Source organism: Siniperca chuatsi, linkage group LG24 (assembly GCF_020085105.1).
Source record: "Siniperca chuatsi isolate FFG_IHB_CAS linkage group LG24, ASM2008510v1, whole genome shotgun sequence".
Taxonomy (NCBI): Eukaryota; Metazoa; Chordata; class Actinopteri; order Centrarchiformes; family Sinipercidae; genus Siniperca; species Siniperca chuatsi.
Genome location: NC_058065.1, coordinates 8,742,595 through 8,762,974, shown reverse-complemented (window position 1 = coordinate 8,762,974; position 20,380 = coordinate 8,742,595). Strand labels below are relative to the sequence as shown.

General features: G+C 39.3%; 1 protein-coding gene across 10 annotated transcripts in view; it reads right to left on the bottom strand.

The window, feature by feature from the left end:
- The window catches only part of LOC122872046 (protein FAM184A-like), a 57,727-nt gene that overhangs the window by 9,368 nt on the left and 27,979 nt on the right, over positions 1 to 20,380 (bottom strand). For 2 of the 10 annotated variants that reach the window (XM_044187691.1, XM_044187697.1), the window contains 12 exons: positions 19,221 to 19,342; positions 18,694 to 18,844; positions 12,033 to 12,147; positions 11,326 to 11,423; positions 8,942 to 9,095; positions 8,189 to 8,316; positions 7,853 to 8,037; positions 6,230 to 6,376; positions 5,921 to 6,038; positions 4,802 to 4,906; positions 2,443 to 2,562; positions 2,201 to 2,328 (listed from right to left, as the gene is read on the bottom strand). In XM_044187691.1, the coding sequence (XP_044043626.1) occupies positions 2,201 to 2,328; positions 2,443 to 2,562; positions 4,802 to 4,906; positions 5,921 to 6,038; positions 6,230 to 6,376; positions 7,853 to 8,037; positions 8,189 to 8,316; positions 8,942 to 9,095; positions 11,326 to 11,423; positions 12,033 to 12,147; positions 18,694 to 18,844; positions 19,221 to 19,342 (1,571 nt within the window). The other 8 variants (XR_006377001.1, XM_044187692.1, XM_044187693.1 and 5 more) reach the window with 8 other exon arrangements.

Here is a 20,380-nt window from a genome sequence, read left to right as displayed (position 1 = left end):
GAATAAGGAATTCTAAGCCATCATTATGAATAAGAATCTGAGGCATTGATTTTGAATCTATCACAAGTCTGACAATGTTATATGAGTACAATGCCAAATTGGAGGAGTACCTGTAATGTTTGGTTATATGATTAGCGATAAGTGGCGGCTGATTAGATATAACAAGATTACTGTCAATTTTTTACAAAACAAAAAAAGTAAAGTTATGCTACTGAAAAAAACATAATTTATACGTAAAAAAATATAAGAATAACCTAACTGACTACAGTTGTAATCTAAGATGCAGCTCTGCTTTAGAAATTTAAACAGACAAAAACAGAGAGGACGAAGATCTAGGGAAAGTGAGAAAAACGTTTTCTCCTCTCAGTGCTCTCTAATCCATGCTTGCAGCACGCAGCACTCCTTCATCTCCTCTTATACTGTGTGTCCACTGCCTTTTTGCTGCGAGAACAAAAGCACCAAAGCGCAATCTCACAAGTTTCATATTTGCAACTTGCACTTTTAAGTTACTGCAGTGCTTTTAAATCAGTCATTTCTTCTTTGAGTCACTCAGAGTTTGAAGTCCCATTGAGACTGATTTGTAAGTGCAAAATTTCAGGGTTGGCGCCTTTTTATAAGCAACTAAAAGCAGACAGGGATGACAGTGAGGATTCAGAGGATATTTCACAGAAGATTCTGTCTAAGATGGTGTGAATGTTCCATGACAGGAGAAGAGAAATGAGATGTTAAAGCATAATGGATCAAAAAGGGATTATATCTTCATTATATTTCTCTGATGACCCTGAACTAATGGAGTAAGATTGCAGCAATCTGTGAAATGAACAGATCAGTTTGGTACTCAGTATTGGCTGAGGCCTATATTAAAATTGCAAGAATTATAGAACAAATGTAAAGCCTTTAAATCCTATTCCTTTTTCTCACACCAATAGGTAAGAACAAAACAAAACAAAAAACAGCTGGATGTAAGAGATACTTAAGATACTCTATTGATAAAGCAGTACATGTCGTCTCATTGAGAATGTGTTGAACAGAGCCGCACCTCCTTGCTTTTCTTTCCTCCACATACCGATTGCACCAGTGTCATGCAGGTTGTGAGGTGTGATGGCATCCTGTTCTGGTGTTTCTCTCACATGCAACCACACACACACACACACACACACACACACACACACACACAGATACAGCATCAATTCAAAATGTGATCTCCCATGTTTTGTGTGTCGTCATAGCGAAATAACTCCATTTGGGGAGATACGTTTTACAGTGTGGGCCAAGTTGCTAAAAAGCCATGTTTTGGTAGCATATGAACCAAAGTGTAGAAGGTTATCTTCTTCATGTGGTGGCAGGTGTCTGGTGAGGAAAAGTGAACATGACAAAAAGTATTGTCCCCAAATACGTGTTCATAGCTGTGATAAAGAAGACCCTATTATTTGATTTATAATCAGCTGCTTACTGTAGTACTGATGTGCGGATGGTGTTATTGTGGCTCCAAAGATTCCATAGACAAAACATTAAGTTACCTGTAAAATCTAGACATAAAATGTAACTTAGAAGGACACCTGCCTTTACCTCAGGACACGTCTTTAGTTTAATTTAGTTTAATTTATTTGACATCATGAGATTGACATTAAATCACACACACATCTACAAAAAATGTAAGGATGACACAATAAAGTCAAAGACTTATTTCCATTGTGGTCCATAGCCAAGATGCAGGAGTCCAGGTGACCAGGCAAAAAGTAGTGTGATGCCTACATCATTACATCAATACGTGTTAGTGCCATGCTTTCTGGCAGTTACTGTATCATTTGTGGTTTACAAGAGATTGCTTGATACAAATCATTTAAAATACTAATGAAGAATGATGCTTTGTTACATTTAGCGACACACCTTTACAGGCACGTGTAATTTGACCATTATATCTATGTAACTCTTGCCTACTAATGTCTATCTATGTAATGTACAGCTGGACTATTAAGTGGCTGCAACACTGCAGCTAGTTTTAATGCAGATTTTCAGAGGTGGGTAATAAACATCTGATGTTTGATAGAAGGCTTTTTGTGGGAGAGGGGTGAGGATAGAAGTGAGGTGAGAGATACAGACAGTGGGGGCAGCAAACAGCACGTAATGCACTCCCTGAATTAGGTGAAGTGAAAGTGAACTGAGGGCAGCAGTGGCAGTAAGTCAGATTAGTTCTCACCTCCTAAAGCTCTGTAGGCCCTGATGCTGCACCAGGGCTTCCTGAGGATGAGGAGCATGAGGAAGAGCAAGGCTTGGCATGATGGGATGATGTGGAGGATGAGGAGAAGGAGGAGGAGGAGGAGGATGCTGAGGAAGAGGAGAAAGAGGAAGAGGGCTGAACAGTGGCAGGGCTTTCCTAAGTCTGGGGAGGGACCTCTGGAGGGGGGAGTGAGGAGGCACAAAGCGGCCTCCTGGTCCTACCTCCTCCTGTCCCTCCTCTTCCTCTCCTTCATGACTCATGGTGGGAGGGCTGACGAATCGGAGAGCTGACTGGCTAGGAAAGCTGGTGAAGCGGTGATCTGATTTGCTGCCTATTTTTAACTACAGACAAACAGAAAGGCAGGGTTGGGGAAGGTCATTCAGTGTTAGAGGAATGTATTTTGTTTGCAGCAAATGACCCACATCAGCTGTGTATTGAGAGGATATGCACCGTTAACTGTGGCCTGTGTAGATACAGATAGTCAGAAGTGACCATAAGGCAAAAAGCCCTTTACTTGAAATGACCTTTAAGAATACAAGAGCTGGCGAAGTCAGTATTCCCAGCAGTATAGAGCTGATTAGGGATTGAGATTCAACAAGTCAGGAAACATGAGGGCTAGCTAGCTAAGATGGCAAGCCAGCTAATTAATGTTAACTCTGTGAGTTGGTTGAAAACACTGGCTCCGACTAATTTGGATCAGACTATTATTTGGTTCTAACATATTCCCTGTATGTTTATCTTACTACAGAAAAACATACTTGGACAAACAATCCCTAACGTTTGCCTAAATTCTGATATAGTGGCTTCCAGGGCTGGCTTCCACACAGTGGGGGAGTGCCAGTCCTGAACTGGGCTTTTTCTTATGCAATCTGCAACTCCACAAAATAATGTAGTTAGCTAATGACATGCTCCTTGGGCTTGGAAGTAACGCTAGGTTACTACTGTAGGTAGTAAGCTAGTTAGCTGGACATGCCAACGATTGCAGCTTAGATGCAGGTAAACACACTGTTTAATCCAGTCCTTACACTTTTACTTGTGTTGTAACCGCCATCCAAATTCTTTATATATGAAGCATTGATCTTACTACAGCCCCATGCACACCACTTCAACATGTAGAGAAATCCAGAGCCTGTGCCCAGTTACGGTTGATAAGACAATCACTGTTCGGGGTCAATTCAGGCTGCAATTTATGACATAAAACACACAACAATTTGGCGGGGGGTGGGGGTTAGTACCTAAGTCAGCGAAATTGGTCAAAGCAGAGGTGTATATTCTAAATGGTAGAAAATCTGTGTACGCACAAATGGGCCTAAAAAGCAGATCTGTTGGGCAGGGAATGTGTATTGCTGCCTACCACAGACACTTTCTTGATACTTCCACTAGGAGGTGCCAAAGTCAGAAATGTTCTAATCCTGCTCATGGAGCTTAGAAGTGTAAGTGAGGCAATCAAAGACGCATAATGTTACCTAATTCGAACAACCCACAGTGAGCAACACTTTTATGAGGGGGAGGAGGAGGAAAGGGAAGAAGGAGAGCACTGATGTTATGATGCTGAAATCAAGCAGTATTGTTTCTGAATGACTCCTGGGATCAAACAGCAGGTATGACAGCTGTGTACACATAAGAAGGATGATGAGCAGCTTTGTACAGAGAGATCAGTGTTTATGGCAAACTTTATGTGAGACGGTATGTAATGTTCACACACGCAGCAGGTTTTCAGGAAGAATGAGATGATTTTGTGCTTTGGTGATTCATGGTGCTCAAACAACAGGCTAAATTCAAGGTAAGAATAAAAAATGCAACAAGAAGATGAAATAAAATGATGTGTAACAGACTAATGTTTGAGTTCAGTAAGACACAATGACAATACAGTATGTTTTCGTTGTCCTTGTCCTTCACTGCATGGTTGTAGCTTTCCTGCAGATCAATTTCAATATAATATAAATAAAAAATACAATGTAGACTGTAAATTGTGAATGTAAATTATTATGACAGCTACCTTTATTACCTTCAATAATGATCAATAACCTTATTTGGAAACTGTATATAAAGGTGGATAACTGTGCCAAACTGCATGCAGTGGCTGTTATGGTGCTAAGTGTGTGTGTGTGTGTGTGCTTCAGAGAGTGATAATGAGATTGCGCTCACTTTTTTGGATGAGAAATTGTGATTGATGATGTTTGTTTGTGAATTGTAGGCACTGATCTTTAGGGTGAGATTCAAGTGTCTGAACTTAAAGTTTTAGTCTTCGGTTTATATGTTGTATATGGGTTTTCATTCTCTTGTATGTAGTGTAATGCAAAAATCCAATGCATGCATCGTGAACTAGAAGTGTGGTGTTCAGGGCAGAACAATGGAGAGCAATCAAAATAAAACATAAACCAATGGCCATACACAGTAGCATTTATGATACTGAGAACACAGTCCTCTCATACATTCATAGTTGTGTGGGGATTTGGGATTTCAGTTGTCTGAGGCTTGTTGTTTGGGGGGGGGTTGATGATGTCATAAACATCCACATGATCCTCCACATCCATGCCACTCACACTGACAAGGGCTTTTGGGTATGAGACCACTTACCTTGATAAGAGGGTTGATTACACCAACATTGGCACTGGAATTGAAGACCTTGTTGAACCCTGTCTCTCTGTTGACCAACTCCAACTGGTAGAACTTCTTGTCGTCCTATAAAAAAAAGACAACATGTTTATATATATAGTATACACTGTGCTGGTTAGCGACATGTGTGTTTATAATTAAAAAGAAATGTCATATTTGCCATTGCCGTTTTCTCTCCACTGTCATCACTGTTTTAACATCACAAGACAATGCATTGTGGGTTATTCCTTTGAGCACAGAAAGTGTGCAGAAAGGGCTCAAAAAGTCAACCAGAGAGCTTTTATCCAGTTGCTGATTTCACAGTGGGACAGCCCTGAGGCCTTGTGGACTAAAGCGTAAGGGCGGACATTGGAACAGGCTTTTAACTTGCACAAACCAACACACCTGGCCTGTCAACAAGCTTGACAGGGTTGTGCATGAAGACTGAGAGTGAAGCAGTGTATTTAGTCATAGTTTTACAAAATCATCTTAACCCTAGGTCTGCTTACTAGCTTTTTATAGGGCTTTTAACTGCGTCTCACTGTCTATCATCTATCAGAAGACTGATGATGACCCTAAGATGCAGTTTGCTCAGTTTCTTGTTTTACTGAGCAAAGACTGTTGAGATGTGGAGGATTTTGTCAAACTACTATTCCCAAGGTTAAGAATTAACTTCTATATTCAAATATTTAGCCATATTTTGGTGAAAATGTGCAGGGTTCTCATTTTTAAATTAGTCACCTGGAGACATTATTCACTCTATACACAGTGGAGTGTCTTTCTATCTTTTTAAACACCAAATACATACAGAGGAGTGAGTCTTTCCCTGGGAAACCATCTCTGATGACACTGATACTGCAGTGCACATTTACTGGAATTGCTTTGTCAGCTCCAGATGATAAAATATGCCAGCAACAGTTGTGTCTGCCGGCGATATCTGTGACTGCAGTTTAAAAATAAAAAACATGATTTGAGTGTTTGGAAAATACACAGTGTACACATGGACAGCTGAGAAAAGGATTATGCTGCTGGAAAAGTTGGGTTTCTACCAACTATCCTAAGATCTCACCCCCCACACCAGATCCCACTCAGTCTACTCACCACCAGCTTTTTGACCAGAGCTTCTCGTTCGGTGACCATCTCTCTGAGCTCCGCTATAACATGCAGGTCTTCTGGTCGGCTTTCTCTGTTCCTTAACTTCTCCTCTGTCCCCTCCAAGCTGGACACACAGACATGACATATATAAGCAAAGTAGGAAGGTAAGTAGATAACATTATTAAGTTACAGAGTGTGTTACACGGAAGAAGCATTTACTTTTGCCGAAAAAAGAGACAACAATGAGACTGTGTTAAAAACGCTGAAATTGTGGCAGCAACACAAGAGATGTAATTACACATTTGTGGGACTTACAGTATTTGTAGAGCAGAAATCTTGTCTTTGAGGACCTCCTGGGCCTTGTTGAAGTCAGCCAGCATGATTTGTGTTTCTCTGTGATGGACTGCACTTAGCTCCCCTAGGTCCCTCTCATGTCTCTTTGAAAGGTCTTGTTCATGGGCTCTGCAGCACAGACAAACAAACCTAATAAATAATCCATGATGCAACATTACAGTAGGTCACATGTAACAATAACATAACCTAACATGTAATGTGTGTTGGATGCATTTTTCCTTAAGTGCGGCATAATATCACAAGTATACATTAACAGTAATCACTTATGTGTCATTAGGGGCTTTTACTGCACATGTACATCATCATGGATATTGCTCACAAATACACTTATTTTCCTGGTAGAGAACCATGAGACTAAGCCGCATTTTTACTAAATTATAGAGGACAAGATGCGCAGCTGCAAACTAAACTCAGCTGGGACCCAAAGAGCAGAGCTGGAGCAGGGAACGTGGGGTTTCTCGTAGTGCTAAAAAGAAATGGTATCGATAGCTACTGTGTTAATGCAAGAGTCTTCATTTATCTGTCTGCAATCCAAGTGGAAGGAAGTAATGAAGACTGGATTCACTTATGGGAACACAGTGCAATCAAGATTCCTTTAAAAAAAACAATGTTAATCTTTGCTTGCAGATAAGCAGGACCAGAATTACTGCAGGCAGGGTTAATAGCACAGGCTGCTGAAGCTTGTAAGACCATCGCGATGACCAAGTGACCAAGATACATAATAAGCGCTCTCTTGTCAACAAACTACGTAAATATGACACTGTGTCGAAATAACCTCACACATTTGGCATTTCTGATCTTCAATTTCTTGTTACTTATTTGCCGGCATTTACACCGATACGATATATCTGTAATAAGTTGATCTTGGCCAATACATGGGCCTGACTGATTTATCGTTCTAGCTACTAGTCATGGGCACTGCTACTCAGTCTGTGCAAACAGTTGTATAATGCCTTCTGCTGCTTTAATTTTGACTATTCTTTTCTTTTTTATCTGTCTCTTGCAAGTCCCCCAACTTTATAGAAGTGCAATAATATATCCCTGGAGTACCCCTTTAAGACCATGAATTCTAACTACACAACTTAAGGCGTATGTTGTCATAAGGCATATCTTGTGGTTGAATAAAATGGTCACTGCCCACCTCTCAAAATGACAAGTCAGAGGTTCTATGTCTACTGTATTTTACAAATGCTGTTGACTTCTCAGTGTTTGATTTGCTGTAAAATGTGTGTTAAAAGTCACAAAGTTTATCAGAATCTGAGAGGAAACTCATCATTACATCAGAAACACATCATGGTATAGATGAGTTTCTTTTGCCTTTAATCATAAACTGTTCAGATGGTATTCCCATACGACATGAGTGCAGGATTAGTCGTCTGCAAACTGGGTCAGTTAGTGTCGAGTCACAGTTTAGTTCTGCCCCCTTCAATAATAATAACATCCTATAACTGGGAAATGTTTCATATATGATATATACAGTTTGTTTAATTGAGTTTTCTTTTCTGGTTAATTCGTCTATAGAAAAGGAATATATAAGGTGTTTTTTAATTTAATAGTTCTATCAACCATTCTAGTGTTATGTACCTTATCTGATGGTTAGCTTCACTGCGGACCCGCAGCACCTCTTTGCCCTTCAGCTCCAGCTCTCTGGTCAGAGTGTCGATGGTCTCGTTCAGAGAGTGGATCTCATGGTCCAGATCGGTGATGCGGTTGCTACGGGAACACAGCTCTGCTTGCAGGTCTGAGATACGAACCAGGAGCTCTTGTTCCTAGACGAAATACATGAACAGTGCACACATGAACAGAGAAAAACAGAGAGAGAGAGAGAAGTAGTTAGTTAGAAGATGTTAACTAGGTCACACACAAACACAGGAAAAGGACAAAGAAGAAAACAGACAATACAGTTTTCATCACAGTTACCTGCTGGTGGCTGTGCTCCATAGCTTTCTCTAGCTCTCGTTTGACGGCAGTGTTGTCTTTAAGGTGGATCTGCTTCAGATGCTCTATGGAGGTAGCATGGAGGTGGTTCAGTTCTGCACGAAGAGACGCTGCCGGACAGAAACACCGGAGTTAAAGTGAGTGAACATCTACACATGGGGTAGAAACGTCAAGCAACATCTCAGCATCATGGGTAGAAACATCATCAGAGAAGAAATATGATGGTTTAATAAAAACCAAATGACTGTGTGTACAAGTGTTATCACTGAGGGCAGATCATAAATGATGTAGTGTATATCCTGTTTGCTCCTTGTGAATCCTTTTCCACCAGAATTCAAGATTTTCATCACCTGAGTTCCTTTTAAACTTCTTGATTTCAAGAGACTTTTGTTTATTATTCTTCTTGAATACAATCTGATTTGGTCCCATTATCACACAAACTTTTCTCAAAGGGTCTTTTACAATTAAACCTGAGAATTCAAACGGCCTGCAGAGATATGCATTGCCTTTTTGTTCATGGGTGGTTGTGTTTCCTTCCATTCTTTTAATAGAGATGGAGAATGAGGATGAAATGTTTTGTCATCACTAAGGGCACAGCAGGTAGAAACAGGGGAGAAAAGTCATTGCTGTAATTTAAAAATCATGCCACAGGGAGAAAGGATGTGGATGGAAACCTAATGAAGGGAAATGGCTGCAAACAGTCAAAGGCAAGTTTTTATGTGTATCATCATTTACCCAGCTTTGCTTTCCCCTCGTCCTCAAGCTCAAATCGCAGCGTCTGCAGCTCCTGGTCTGACTGCTGTCTCAGGATGTCTAAGGTCCTCCTGTGGGCCTCCTTCAGAGCATGAACCTCCTCCCTCTGCTCCTGCTTCAGACGCTCCTCCAGGGCCTGGCAGAGGGCAGGAAAGAGAAGGAAGAGGGAGGAGGAGAGTGGAGAGGATAGACAGGGAGAAGAAATGGAGGAGAGGATCAAGAGGATATAATCAAAAATTCGTTTTTTCCATGTGGTGACACAGTTGTGAGTAGTGTTAAGAGTTTGAGAGCCCCAAGGATGCTTTGACATGAGTTGGCTGAAAGAAAGCATTGCATTTATGAAGCCACTGGTTGGAAAATTAAACCCAGAAGACAAACAATGAGAAATAATGAACACTGTAGCTGAGTCCCAATTCTATACTTATTCTAATAAGGTTTTGAGAATGTAGGGTGTTCAGGCAGGAGAAGTGACAAAAGTAATTATACTCAAAACAGTCAGTATGCAGCTTTAATCCGCTTGTTTATTGAGTGTACTGTTGATGGACACTATTTGTCCCACAATGCAATGCATAAAAGAAAGAGAGGAGCTGCTCACAGCTACACAACATCAGAACAAATAGTGGTGAGACAGCTCCACCAAGATCATAGAAAACTAAGAAATGAGTATGAAAGTATTAAGTTTAACTTACAGTGTCATTCCAAAGTGGCTGTATACTATGACTTTCTTTTTCTTGCATGAAAATCAGTGTGAAGATTAGTGTGTAGAATGGAATTTTGATTGTGAAATCATATCAATTTGACAATTTCTTACATTGAAAACAGTTGTTTGGTGACCAACTCTAAAATCTCTGGTGTCAGCGAATCCTTGAATGCACCAGCAGGGAGAGTTCTTCCTCAGTGAGAGCGGTCACAAGTAATTTAAATTATATGCAAATTATATGTAAATTATATGCAAATATATATATATATATATATATATATTGTATAAGTAGTTAATGTACTAAACCCTGCTCCCACTATGCACCTTTAATATACCATATATCAATGATGTAATGTTCGAGAAATGGCGTTCAGCAAGCCAACTGAAACAAAGGTATTTTTTCAGAAAAGCATTATTCATGCTTTTTTTCTGTGAAAAAGCATCCACACAGTTGTGTGGGAGGTTTGCCTGGTTGCCAACTTAGCTTAAACAGCAATAAACTTGTTTTGTTTAGCAGGCATGAAATCACACCTACTGAACAGTCTAATTTCCATAAAGGTGCATTATGTGATCTGTGACCTCAACCAGGAGGAACAAAAACAACATTAAAAGGTATCTGACACATCCCCTCATAGACACAGTGCTACAATCATTTGTTCAATGGGGCAGTAAAAAAAACCCATCAAATGTTCCTGCCTGCAATGTAATTATAGGAGAGCTTCAACCATAAACTCCACAATAAACTATTACCACCATGGCTCATTTTCAATGTAATTTAACAAGAAAATGGGTGGAATTAAAGTAGATGAACCGAATGAATTCTTTCACAAAGCTAGAACTTTCTCCGCAGATTTGATTGCTTTATGAATCTTTTACCTCCGATTTACTCTGCAGCAGGAATGGAGGGATGGATCATTACATTTAAACTAACCATATTAGAACAACTAAAACACTTTTTCCTATACTTAGACTGTTGGTTCTTTTTGTGTCTTGTGTTGGTAGTTTTGTAGACCATCACTCACAGAGGCTCACAAATAATTAATGTGCTAAAGACTAAATTGGGGGGGAAAAAAGTCCAAATTGCAACACTGACTACTGCACTTTCCAAACTGTATGAGGCTATAAATGGCTTCAGGATAATGTCGAGCAGTAGAGAATACGAGGACAACAAATCAAGTTACATGTCAGAGAAAATCTTCCATTTTACAGTCCTCGTACTGAGAATCTCATCTTGCACCAGAAATACTATTTTACGGATTTTTGCTGATCACAGACTGCTGTATAGAAAAAACAAGCAGACAAGAACACAGTAAAAAAAAAATAGGTACAGCAACAGCACATTTTTGTACTGCAAAGCACATTTTCAACAGCACATAATGGGATATTTGTGAAGGTACAAATTGAAGGGGTACCAGAAAGGGTACTGTAGTGCTGCTATGGGGTAATGTCCAAGTGACACTCCAAAAGTTACAGTACCGCTCTACTTTTTTCTAAGAGTGGAGGAATATATTCAATATTCAGAAGAAAAACAGATTTTTGTCAAAATTTGTGAACCCTGAAACACAAACTAAAACTGCAGTAAACACTACAAATCCCAAGCCAAAGAATGCACACCTACATGCATACATGCTTGATGTGTGTGTGTGTGTGTGTGTGTGAATCCTACCCTTATCTGGTGTTGTCTGGCATCCTCCATGGTTCCCAGGGCACAGCAGTGAGCCTCCTGTAATCGATGCTCTCTCCTCTGATGTTCTCTTTGCATCTCTGCAAACACACACGCAAACAGTGATATAAACATTATTTATTTATTTTACTTTTGGAATTTTTATGCGTGTTTTGGATTTTCATTTTGCAGAGTAGAAAACCATTCGGTTTCGCCAGTCTTGTAAAAACACAAAAATACTAAAACACAAGTGGAGCATTTTTGTTTCGACCCATCCTGGATTTTTGTTTCATTGTGACATGTCACGATTTATCACTTCACATTTTTTAATTAAAGATTGGTCTTTTTCTGTCATGCTATGAGCAACCCTGACCTGATCTCATGCTGTGTGTGAGTCGCTAGCAGTTTCCCAAACAACAGTATAGCACTGTAACAGGAGTTGATTTCCTTTCTGAAATGCTGGAGATTTAACTTTTAACAATCAAATAAAATTACAAACAGTGGTACATCAATAGTGGGGTGTGAAATAATGAAAATCTTAAGGAATGGAACTTTGAGGTAAGATTGACTGTCGACACTCCAGTGCCAGCTTGTAGCTGTGGTTCCCCCTTGGAGGAAAGGGGCATAGGCCAGATTAGACGGGATAGTGAGCAGTTGTAACAAAAGAGTTTCCCCTCGGGGATCAATAAAGTATTTCTGATTCTGATTACCTTTCAGCTGTTGGCTCAGCAGCTCCCTCTCCTGGTTGAACTGAGACTGCAGCTGCTGGAGAGCTGACTGGGACTGTGACAACTGCAGCTCCAGGGATTGTTTCAAAAGAGAGATCTGGACAGACAGAGAGAAAATACAAAGAGAAGCAGATATTTCATTACTGGTGTTTGTACTGAAGGGCAAAACAGTCATCTACATACCAGGCTTATTTCAAAATGTAAAGAAATGGACAGACGGATTGATGATACAAGCAAATGTGAACAGGTCAGTGTGAACATAAAAACAGTAAATACATACTGAGCTTCGTGACAACCTGATACGGCTTTGAGTGGTTTTCTGTCTCTGACGCAGCAACATATTTAATTTCTTCTTTAGAGAAAATGGCCTCGTCGTTTAAGAAATATGTATCTCCAGGAAATGAACAACTCGCTCGACTTACTGCACACACTTAATTAGGTCAGCATTAAAAACATCATTGCTCTTTCTTTGTGTTTCCTCCTGTGTCTGTCTTTCATTCCTTAATCCTCATATGAAAACTAGAGTTTTTCTACAGATTGTTTTGACTAGAGTCTCGATTTTTTTGACAACTACTCACTGGTGGTGGTATCGACGCATGGATATAAGCCAAACACTGAGCGCTGTAGTTGGAGATTTTGCCACTCATCTCAATGAGCCGACAGCTTGTCAGACATCGAGCGACAGCACACATAGCCAAATAACATAAAGCCAACTGGCGTAAGCCCCACCACAGCTCACAAAACAGTTTTGTTTTGAGGAGATATTGGAACTATTAGGGGCCTAAGTGAACTCTCTCAGACTGACGGCTCTGCTCCTCCACACGCCACTCTTCCTCAAGCTCTGGCGGTTAAATCCCCGGCAGGATTTAGTGCTGTAGGAGTACTACATTAGTGACTGCAAGGTAAGATGGATTTAAAATGAGAGGATGAGGAGCAGGGCTGGGATGAAGTTTGTGGGGTTCTACATTGGATATGGATATATAAAAAGACAGATGACCTGTACAGTATATCCTCCCTTCCTGTGTCCACTATATGTCTGTAACAATGAATAATTCTTATATGAACAGACAAATAACTGGACACACCAGATTAACAAGGTGGAAATATCTTAAACAACCTGTTGTGCGTATGCCTAACCCGTGAAGTCTTAAATAAAGACACTCTCATGCGCACATACCAACACACACAAACAGCAGCCTGGGGCTAGAACCTTGTAAATAAAATATCTTAGACATCAATATCAATATATATCAATTAATATAAATCACATCTACTACTAAAAAACAAGGGGATGTAGTTATAAAAGTGTCTCTAATATAAGCCTGTTTCAAAATAAAAGCCTGGTTCTCTGTGTGGTTGAGGCCATTTGAGAATCTACTGTATTATAATGATTCTACAAGTACAATTTTAATATAGTTGATAACTCATCCATCATACAGGAGACTCTCTGTTGTCACTTTGACAGCTGTTACTTTCAATCATGGCTCATGTGTGAACAGTTTCAGCTGCTTGACGCTTAAAATGTGTAGTGAGGTGTTATATCTGAGGGGAGTGTCAGTCTCTCCCTGCATCGTATTCGAAGAGTCCCATCTCTGAGCCTCCAGTAGTGCTGGTGTTTCAGTAGAGCTGTAAGTAGGTCAATACAGTGCAGGTCACTATAGTTATACCTTTGTCCATTTGTCTTCACACCAGTCTAAAATACCAGAATGGCTGCTGTCTTTTCCTGGAAAGTCTCATCATGAATATTTATATTGTGTTCACGACATCAGCATCGAGGTGTGTATGCATAAGGTATACGCATAAGGTATGATAAGAGCTGCTGGAATTCTTCAAATGCAAATGAAAGGAACTTCAGTGCCGGGAATTTCCTTTATGGGAGGAAAGGATTATTTCTGGCCCATAATTCTTTGCTCTAATAACACAACTCACAATGCCAGGTCCACAGCTTTCTGTCAGGGCAATGAATTCTAATTTAAAGATTTGATTTGAAAATAATACATTTGTTTGTAGAAAACTCATATAGAATCAAGAATGTCTTGTCATTAGGGATACATGCATATAGTAGAGTAAATTCAAGAGTTGGTTCTGGATGCATGATTATTTTCATAATTATTATTATATTTTGTTGATTAATCGATAATCGTTTGATCCCTAAAATGTCTTGCTTGTGTTGTCCAACCAGCAGTCCAAAACCCAAAAGCATTGAATTAACAAAACAAATCCTCACATATGAGAAGCTAAATCCAGAGAATTTGTGGCATTTTTGCATGAAAAATGGTTAAACTCGATTATCAGAATTGTTGCATATTCATTTTCTGTTATTCAGACAATCGATTGATTGACAAATTGTTTCAGCTGTAATGTTGCACAAAGTCAAAGAGTTAAAACCTTTCCCTCTTTTAGAAATTATTAAAGGTTATTATTATATAAATTATTAGATAGAAAGTCAAAAATTATAAAAAATCAAATATGCAGGTTACCTACAGTATATGGTCTTCTGATATATAATAATATATTATAATATATGTATATTTTTGTTTGTTTGGGCTTTTTTTGGCCATATTAACTTAAATACTGTATTTGTATCATACACTGTATATGTGGCTACTTATTACTGACAAAATGTCTATGCAATACTTTAACGGCTTGATGTATCATTTTGGAATTTACCTTCCTTGGAGTTTGACAGTATTTGTAACATTTCAACTGTTTTGCTTTGTCTGTAGATGTTTAACATATTATCACTAGAGTATAAAGACAATTTATGAACATACCCTAACCAAGATGTTTTTTGTGCATAAACCTAAACCAAACCTTTATTTGTGAAACAGTTGAATTGTTAAACAGTTGAATCTCAACTAATAAGCTGTTGAAATTTTACAAATACTCTACAAACTATCTGTATGTGGACTATCCAAATAAAGTGTAACCAAATGTTTTTTCAGCTGATGTCGCATGTTTATATTGCCTTTAAAGGAATAGTTCAACATTTTGCAAGATATTCTTTTTCTTGCTGAGTTAGATGAGGAGATCAATACCACTGTCATGTCTGTCCATTCAATGTAAAGCTGGAGCCAACAGCTGGTTAGCTTAACTTAGCACAAAGAGTGGAAACAGAGGGAAACAGCTAGCCAGGCTCTGTCCAAAGGTAACAAAATACGCCTACCAGCACTTCTAAAGCTCCCTTATTAACACGTTATATCTCGTTTGCTTAATCCGCACAAAACCAAAGTGTAAAAATGACAATTTGTGGTTTTCCGGGGGGGTCTGTGGAGGACTATTTCTTGGCCGGGCACAGTAACTTCCCATATTGAATGAACAGATCGAAATATTCCTTTAAAGCCAGTGGGATTCTTTGTCTCTATGAATCTAACTCGAAAACACTGAAGAAAAACAGAATGGACCTGCAAGGTATACTAGTATAGTATATTATAACATATAAACACACTGCTATACATTCACACACATACTCAGGTATAAACTTGGACACATATCTACAGTATGTATGCACAAATATAGCAATAATAACATGCTTAAATGATCTGTGTAGTATAAAACCACACATAAACACAAAATCATTTATTTAATGATGCTCTCTAAAACACACACACACTCATATACACAAAATTCAGAGGGCTGTTTTTTCATGTAGCTAAAATAAGAACAAAAAGCACAATTCACCAAAGCCCTTTGATGAGATGAAACACACACAGACATCACCGACGTAGACACACACTCGCACATATGCACACGGAGTGTAAGCTCCTTAGGTATTTGGTCTGTGACATTGTTTGATGTTTATTTTCAGCCATGATCAGTTTAAAATGCAGCAGTTTGTACTGTGGCTCACATTTAAACAGTTGCCAAAGCTAATGTAGCAAATTTAGATAACGCTCACTAAAGAAGCCTTTATGAAATTATTTTTCAAGTCTAATTATTAGACCAATATAAAAGGCCTCAACATTTTATTGTCATAGCTAGACCTGAAACAATTAGTTGGTTAATCAATTAGTTGATAGATAGAAAATTAGTCTGCAACTATTTTGATAATTGACTAATCATTTAAGGCATTTTTTAAATTAAAAATACCAAACATTCCCTCATTCCAGCTTTTTTTTTTACTATTTACAGACATTTTGTAGACGAACGATAAATTGATTAATCAAGAAAAAAATCTGCAGATTAATCGCTCTCCAACACCCATGGGCTTTGCCTCACAACTAAGGACGCATCTAACTAAGGTGTCATTTCTCTCCAGTAAACTAAAAAATTTTGATAGAGAAAGCAAAAATCGGGGGATTTGGCTAAAACTAATGTTTCTCTGTGTGACTTTGTGTAAAACAACAAACAGGAAGATTTCCTACAATGTCAGACCTTCCTTTAACTTCATCGCATTTTGCCGTGAGGTGCTCTTGTCACAAAGTGGGGGGGGGGGGGGTTGTGAGGGCATCTGAAAAGCTGTCAAGCTGGCATTGGTGGTTGCTGGCTCCAGCTTGTCAGAAAATGTTTATCTGCACCCACCGGCGTCTTGGCAAAATCAGGACGAGCCTCTTTGAGGTTTCAGTTGTGACTCAGCTGAGCTCTGAATTACCCAGAGGCAGTATGCTCAGCACGGATGGCTACAAGAGTATAAGCTCTTCAGCCCAGCGTCAAATGGTTCCCTCTGTAGCTACAGAACTTTAACTCTGACCTGAGCAGCTCTGCTAATTTCCACTTTCACTCCCATTAAAAACATTCTTAAGCAATTGTAGCTATAAGGAGAAGAAAATCTAATCGACTATTAATTTCAAACGCACATGCACACTCTTCAGATCTGTGCTTATGTATGTGTATGTACAGCATACAAATGTGTGTGAGGATCACTTGGCTGAGAGATATGGTCTTTTGGAAAAACTAATTAAAAAAACAGAAGCTGTTTTTATTTCATTCTGCATCGCTCCAGGCGAAGAACGGCGAAATTAGACAGGAATGGCACAGAAAAAGAAGTTAAATCCTTTAGTCTTTTCAGGCCAATTTATTGTTGTTGTGGGAATTATGTATATTGTAAAGCAGGTGAAGTGGTTGTTTATGGCATCACTGTTAATCACATTCACAGACACAGTTAGAGGCAGCAAAGCCTGTGAGTGTGTGTGAGATGGAGCTGTATCTCTCCTCGGACAGACACTATTTTTGCTCCCGGCCTTAACATCGAGTGGAGCTGTCAATCAAAGTGATTCCCAAGTGGGTTAGGGTGTAAAGGTCAGGGTTGGGGGTGCCACTATTTCTATCAAAGCCAGGAAATAGATAAACATTGCTTTCAACTACATTGATCCTTGGTGTTGTTCAAACTCTGTTTCAAAGGCTTTTCCTCAATACATTTCTTAAGTAAACACAAAATAATTACCACTATTATAAAGAATATCTGCATCACCTTCTAAATCAGATACTGTATGTCCACATGTCCACAACAGACTGTGCACCTGCCAGTGCCAGGTGTGGGATGTCAATGATTTAGCACACACAGCAAGCTGTGCTGGATTTTAGCGCTAGCCTAGAGTTAATGCCTCTGTTGTTCTGACTGTAAAGGTCTGGTCACAACAGGAAGTGGCACAGAGTGTCTTTGTGAAATATTTGGCTCTAAACATAGTAACTACTCACAGGGCTAGTTGGTAAACTACTGTAGCTAGTGAGCTAACCGCTAACACGCTAGCCAGACGGGAATATACTTGCGCTGTTGTCAGTCACAACAGCTCTCAGAGATTCCTTCTATTTCCTCTGTACTGTGCAGTTTACCACGTTCAAAAGACGTATTTGTACCATAGACTCAACAGTCTGGAAAACATACCTCCTCTGTGAGGCAGTTTATACTCAGAGGAGGTTTAAATAAAAGCATATGGTGCAACATAGCTAAAAATAGCTTCCTCCATTTTAGACTCTGTGGCTCTCTGTTCCCTCGAAGGTCAGCACTGTCAAAACGGCTTCCTATCGGTCAACATTACGAATTTGCGGGTCAAGTCGATCGAAGAAAAAGGTCAATTTAAGAGTTACTATTTCTGTAGTTCTCCACCTAAAACAACCAGTACAAATGTGTGATTTCAATTTTCTGTCACTATATTTTCTGGCTCTGGCACAAAAAGTTGATTCTTAATCCTGCCTACAAAGCTCTATCTGGCTTGGTTGATTTTTACTGAAATGCTGTAAATCTGAGATGTAGGCAGCAATTAATAGGTCTTGAACCAGGCTACATATTAATGGTATTTAGTTCTAAGAGAGGATATTGGCCAACTTACTTCAGCTGTCTGTGCATCTACTGAGAATGAAGATACTGCTGCTGAACCCTCTTTCACTGAAACTAAAAGGGATTCTGAACTTGAAAATAAAAAAAAGAACATTCAGTTTGAAATCTGCTGCTTGTTATTCCTGCAAATATAAGGTCTAATATTTTTGACCTCATTGCCTTCTGGTGACTCTTAATGCATTCTGAAGATATTTCCAGATTTATTCATATATACTAATAACTAAATATATTGCTGTTACGTTTGATTCATTATGAAGACCAAAGACTTGCCTTACACTTACATTTGGTAACTTCATGACCACCTCTGTACAAAAGCAATATAGGTCCCACCCTAACTGTGTATGTGTATTAGTACATGTGTTTTACCTGTTCCAGCAGGTCTTCCACCTTCCTCTGCCAGCCCTCTCTTGCTGCCATGATCTCCAGTTCTTTCTGCTGGTTGAGCTGAGTCAGTGTTGCCTGTTTGTCTGCTTCGTACTCCTCGTTCAACTCCTCCTTCAACAAACGCACCTCTTCCCTACAGAGAGACAGGCAGAGTTTGGTAAAATTATATTTTATTGCATTTGTGTCTGTGTGCCCACTCTGCTTCATCTTGTCCTGCTTAGGGATATCTGTAAATATTGTATGCCTCTGTAACTTTCCGATTGTGTTCATTTCCTATTCGTTCTTATTAATATCCATCAGTGCTTTGGCAAAACATGTCTACTTGTTATGCTAATAACAAGTGTGATTGTGAAGCAGAGGGGGCGAGAGATGAAAGCGATGAATGAGACTACAAATGGAAAGAACAAAACAAGAGAAAGTGAGACTGACAGGCTGACAGAGAGTGTACGACACATGAGGACAGAGGAGAGAGAGTTTTCCTTTGTCTTTTTTTTTTTTTTTTTTTTTACCGCAGTGCATCTCTCCATTTCTGGTCCAGGTCATCTGCCATCTTGTCCATCTTCTGTTTCTCTTCTGTTCTGATGGACATTACTCGGGCATCATGCTGCTGTCTCTGGGTCTCTATCTCCTCCTACAAACACAAACAGGTGCACAGATTTTAGCCCTAATACTAATGTTCTATTGTGCCATCCCATCCGATGTGTTCCAGTCTTTTTGTTTAGTTATCCTGTCTGCCTTGTTTTTCATCCTTTCCTGCCTGTTTGGACTTTGCCTTCTCGACCCCTTTAAGGCGCCAGTATGCTTCATCCGAACTTGTTGTCGGATGGCCGAGCTGATAGAAGTTATGATCTTAAAGCTTGCCTATTTTTTGTCAAGATAATATTGTGCTCGCGTTTACTTTTTTTAAGGTTGTTATCCCAGGATTCTATTCTTGTTATCTCAAAATATCACACATTGTTTTTTGTGATCAGGACTTAAATGTGTCCTTATCTCAGGATAACAACCTTCCTTACTTCATGTTTTTTTCAATTACACAGCAAATGACAGTGAGGGAAGGAAGTAGGCCCGCACATTACGGTACAGTCACAGTCACCATTTGTTATCGAGATACAGCCATAAACTGTGATCAGATGACATAGCTTTGATAACAATAACAATGACAATAACAACAACAATGTAAAGCTACTAAAAGTAAGAAAATCTTCTCTAACTGCTATCTCTGACCAGATGCAGCATTTCAATAGCTGAAGTCAGATGACTCATGATGCCCACCTCCACATCTATTTATAATGCCACAGCTACAGGGCATTTATAATGTGCTGGTTCCAAGGCAGAAACTAACTTCACCAGGTCAGCTATTCCCAGCTGCTGAAGAGGCTCCGGGGTTTTTCTGTTGATGAGCTCATTAAAAGACCTAAAAGCTCTTCTGTTCAGCTTCCAGGCAAAGTGCTTGAGTGGTTAAATCCAGACTCAACTGTTTAGGATCAGAGAAATTATGTTAAAGAAGACATTTTCCATTTCAATGAATCTGCGATATTGGTCATCACCGGGGCGCAAATAATTTGGAGATCTCTGGTACGGATGTAGCAGATATTCCCATCTCTCATCATTGCATCCATTCCTACGATATATACTGATATGGTGATATAAAACTGAATTTGATCCATAT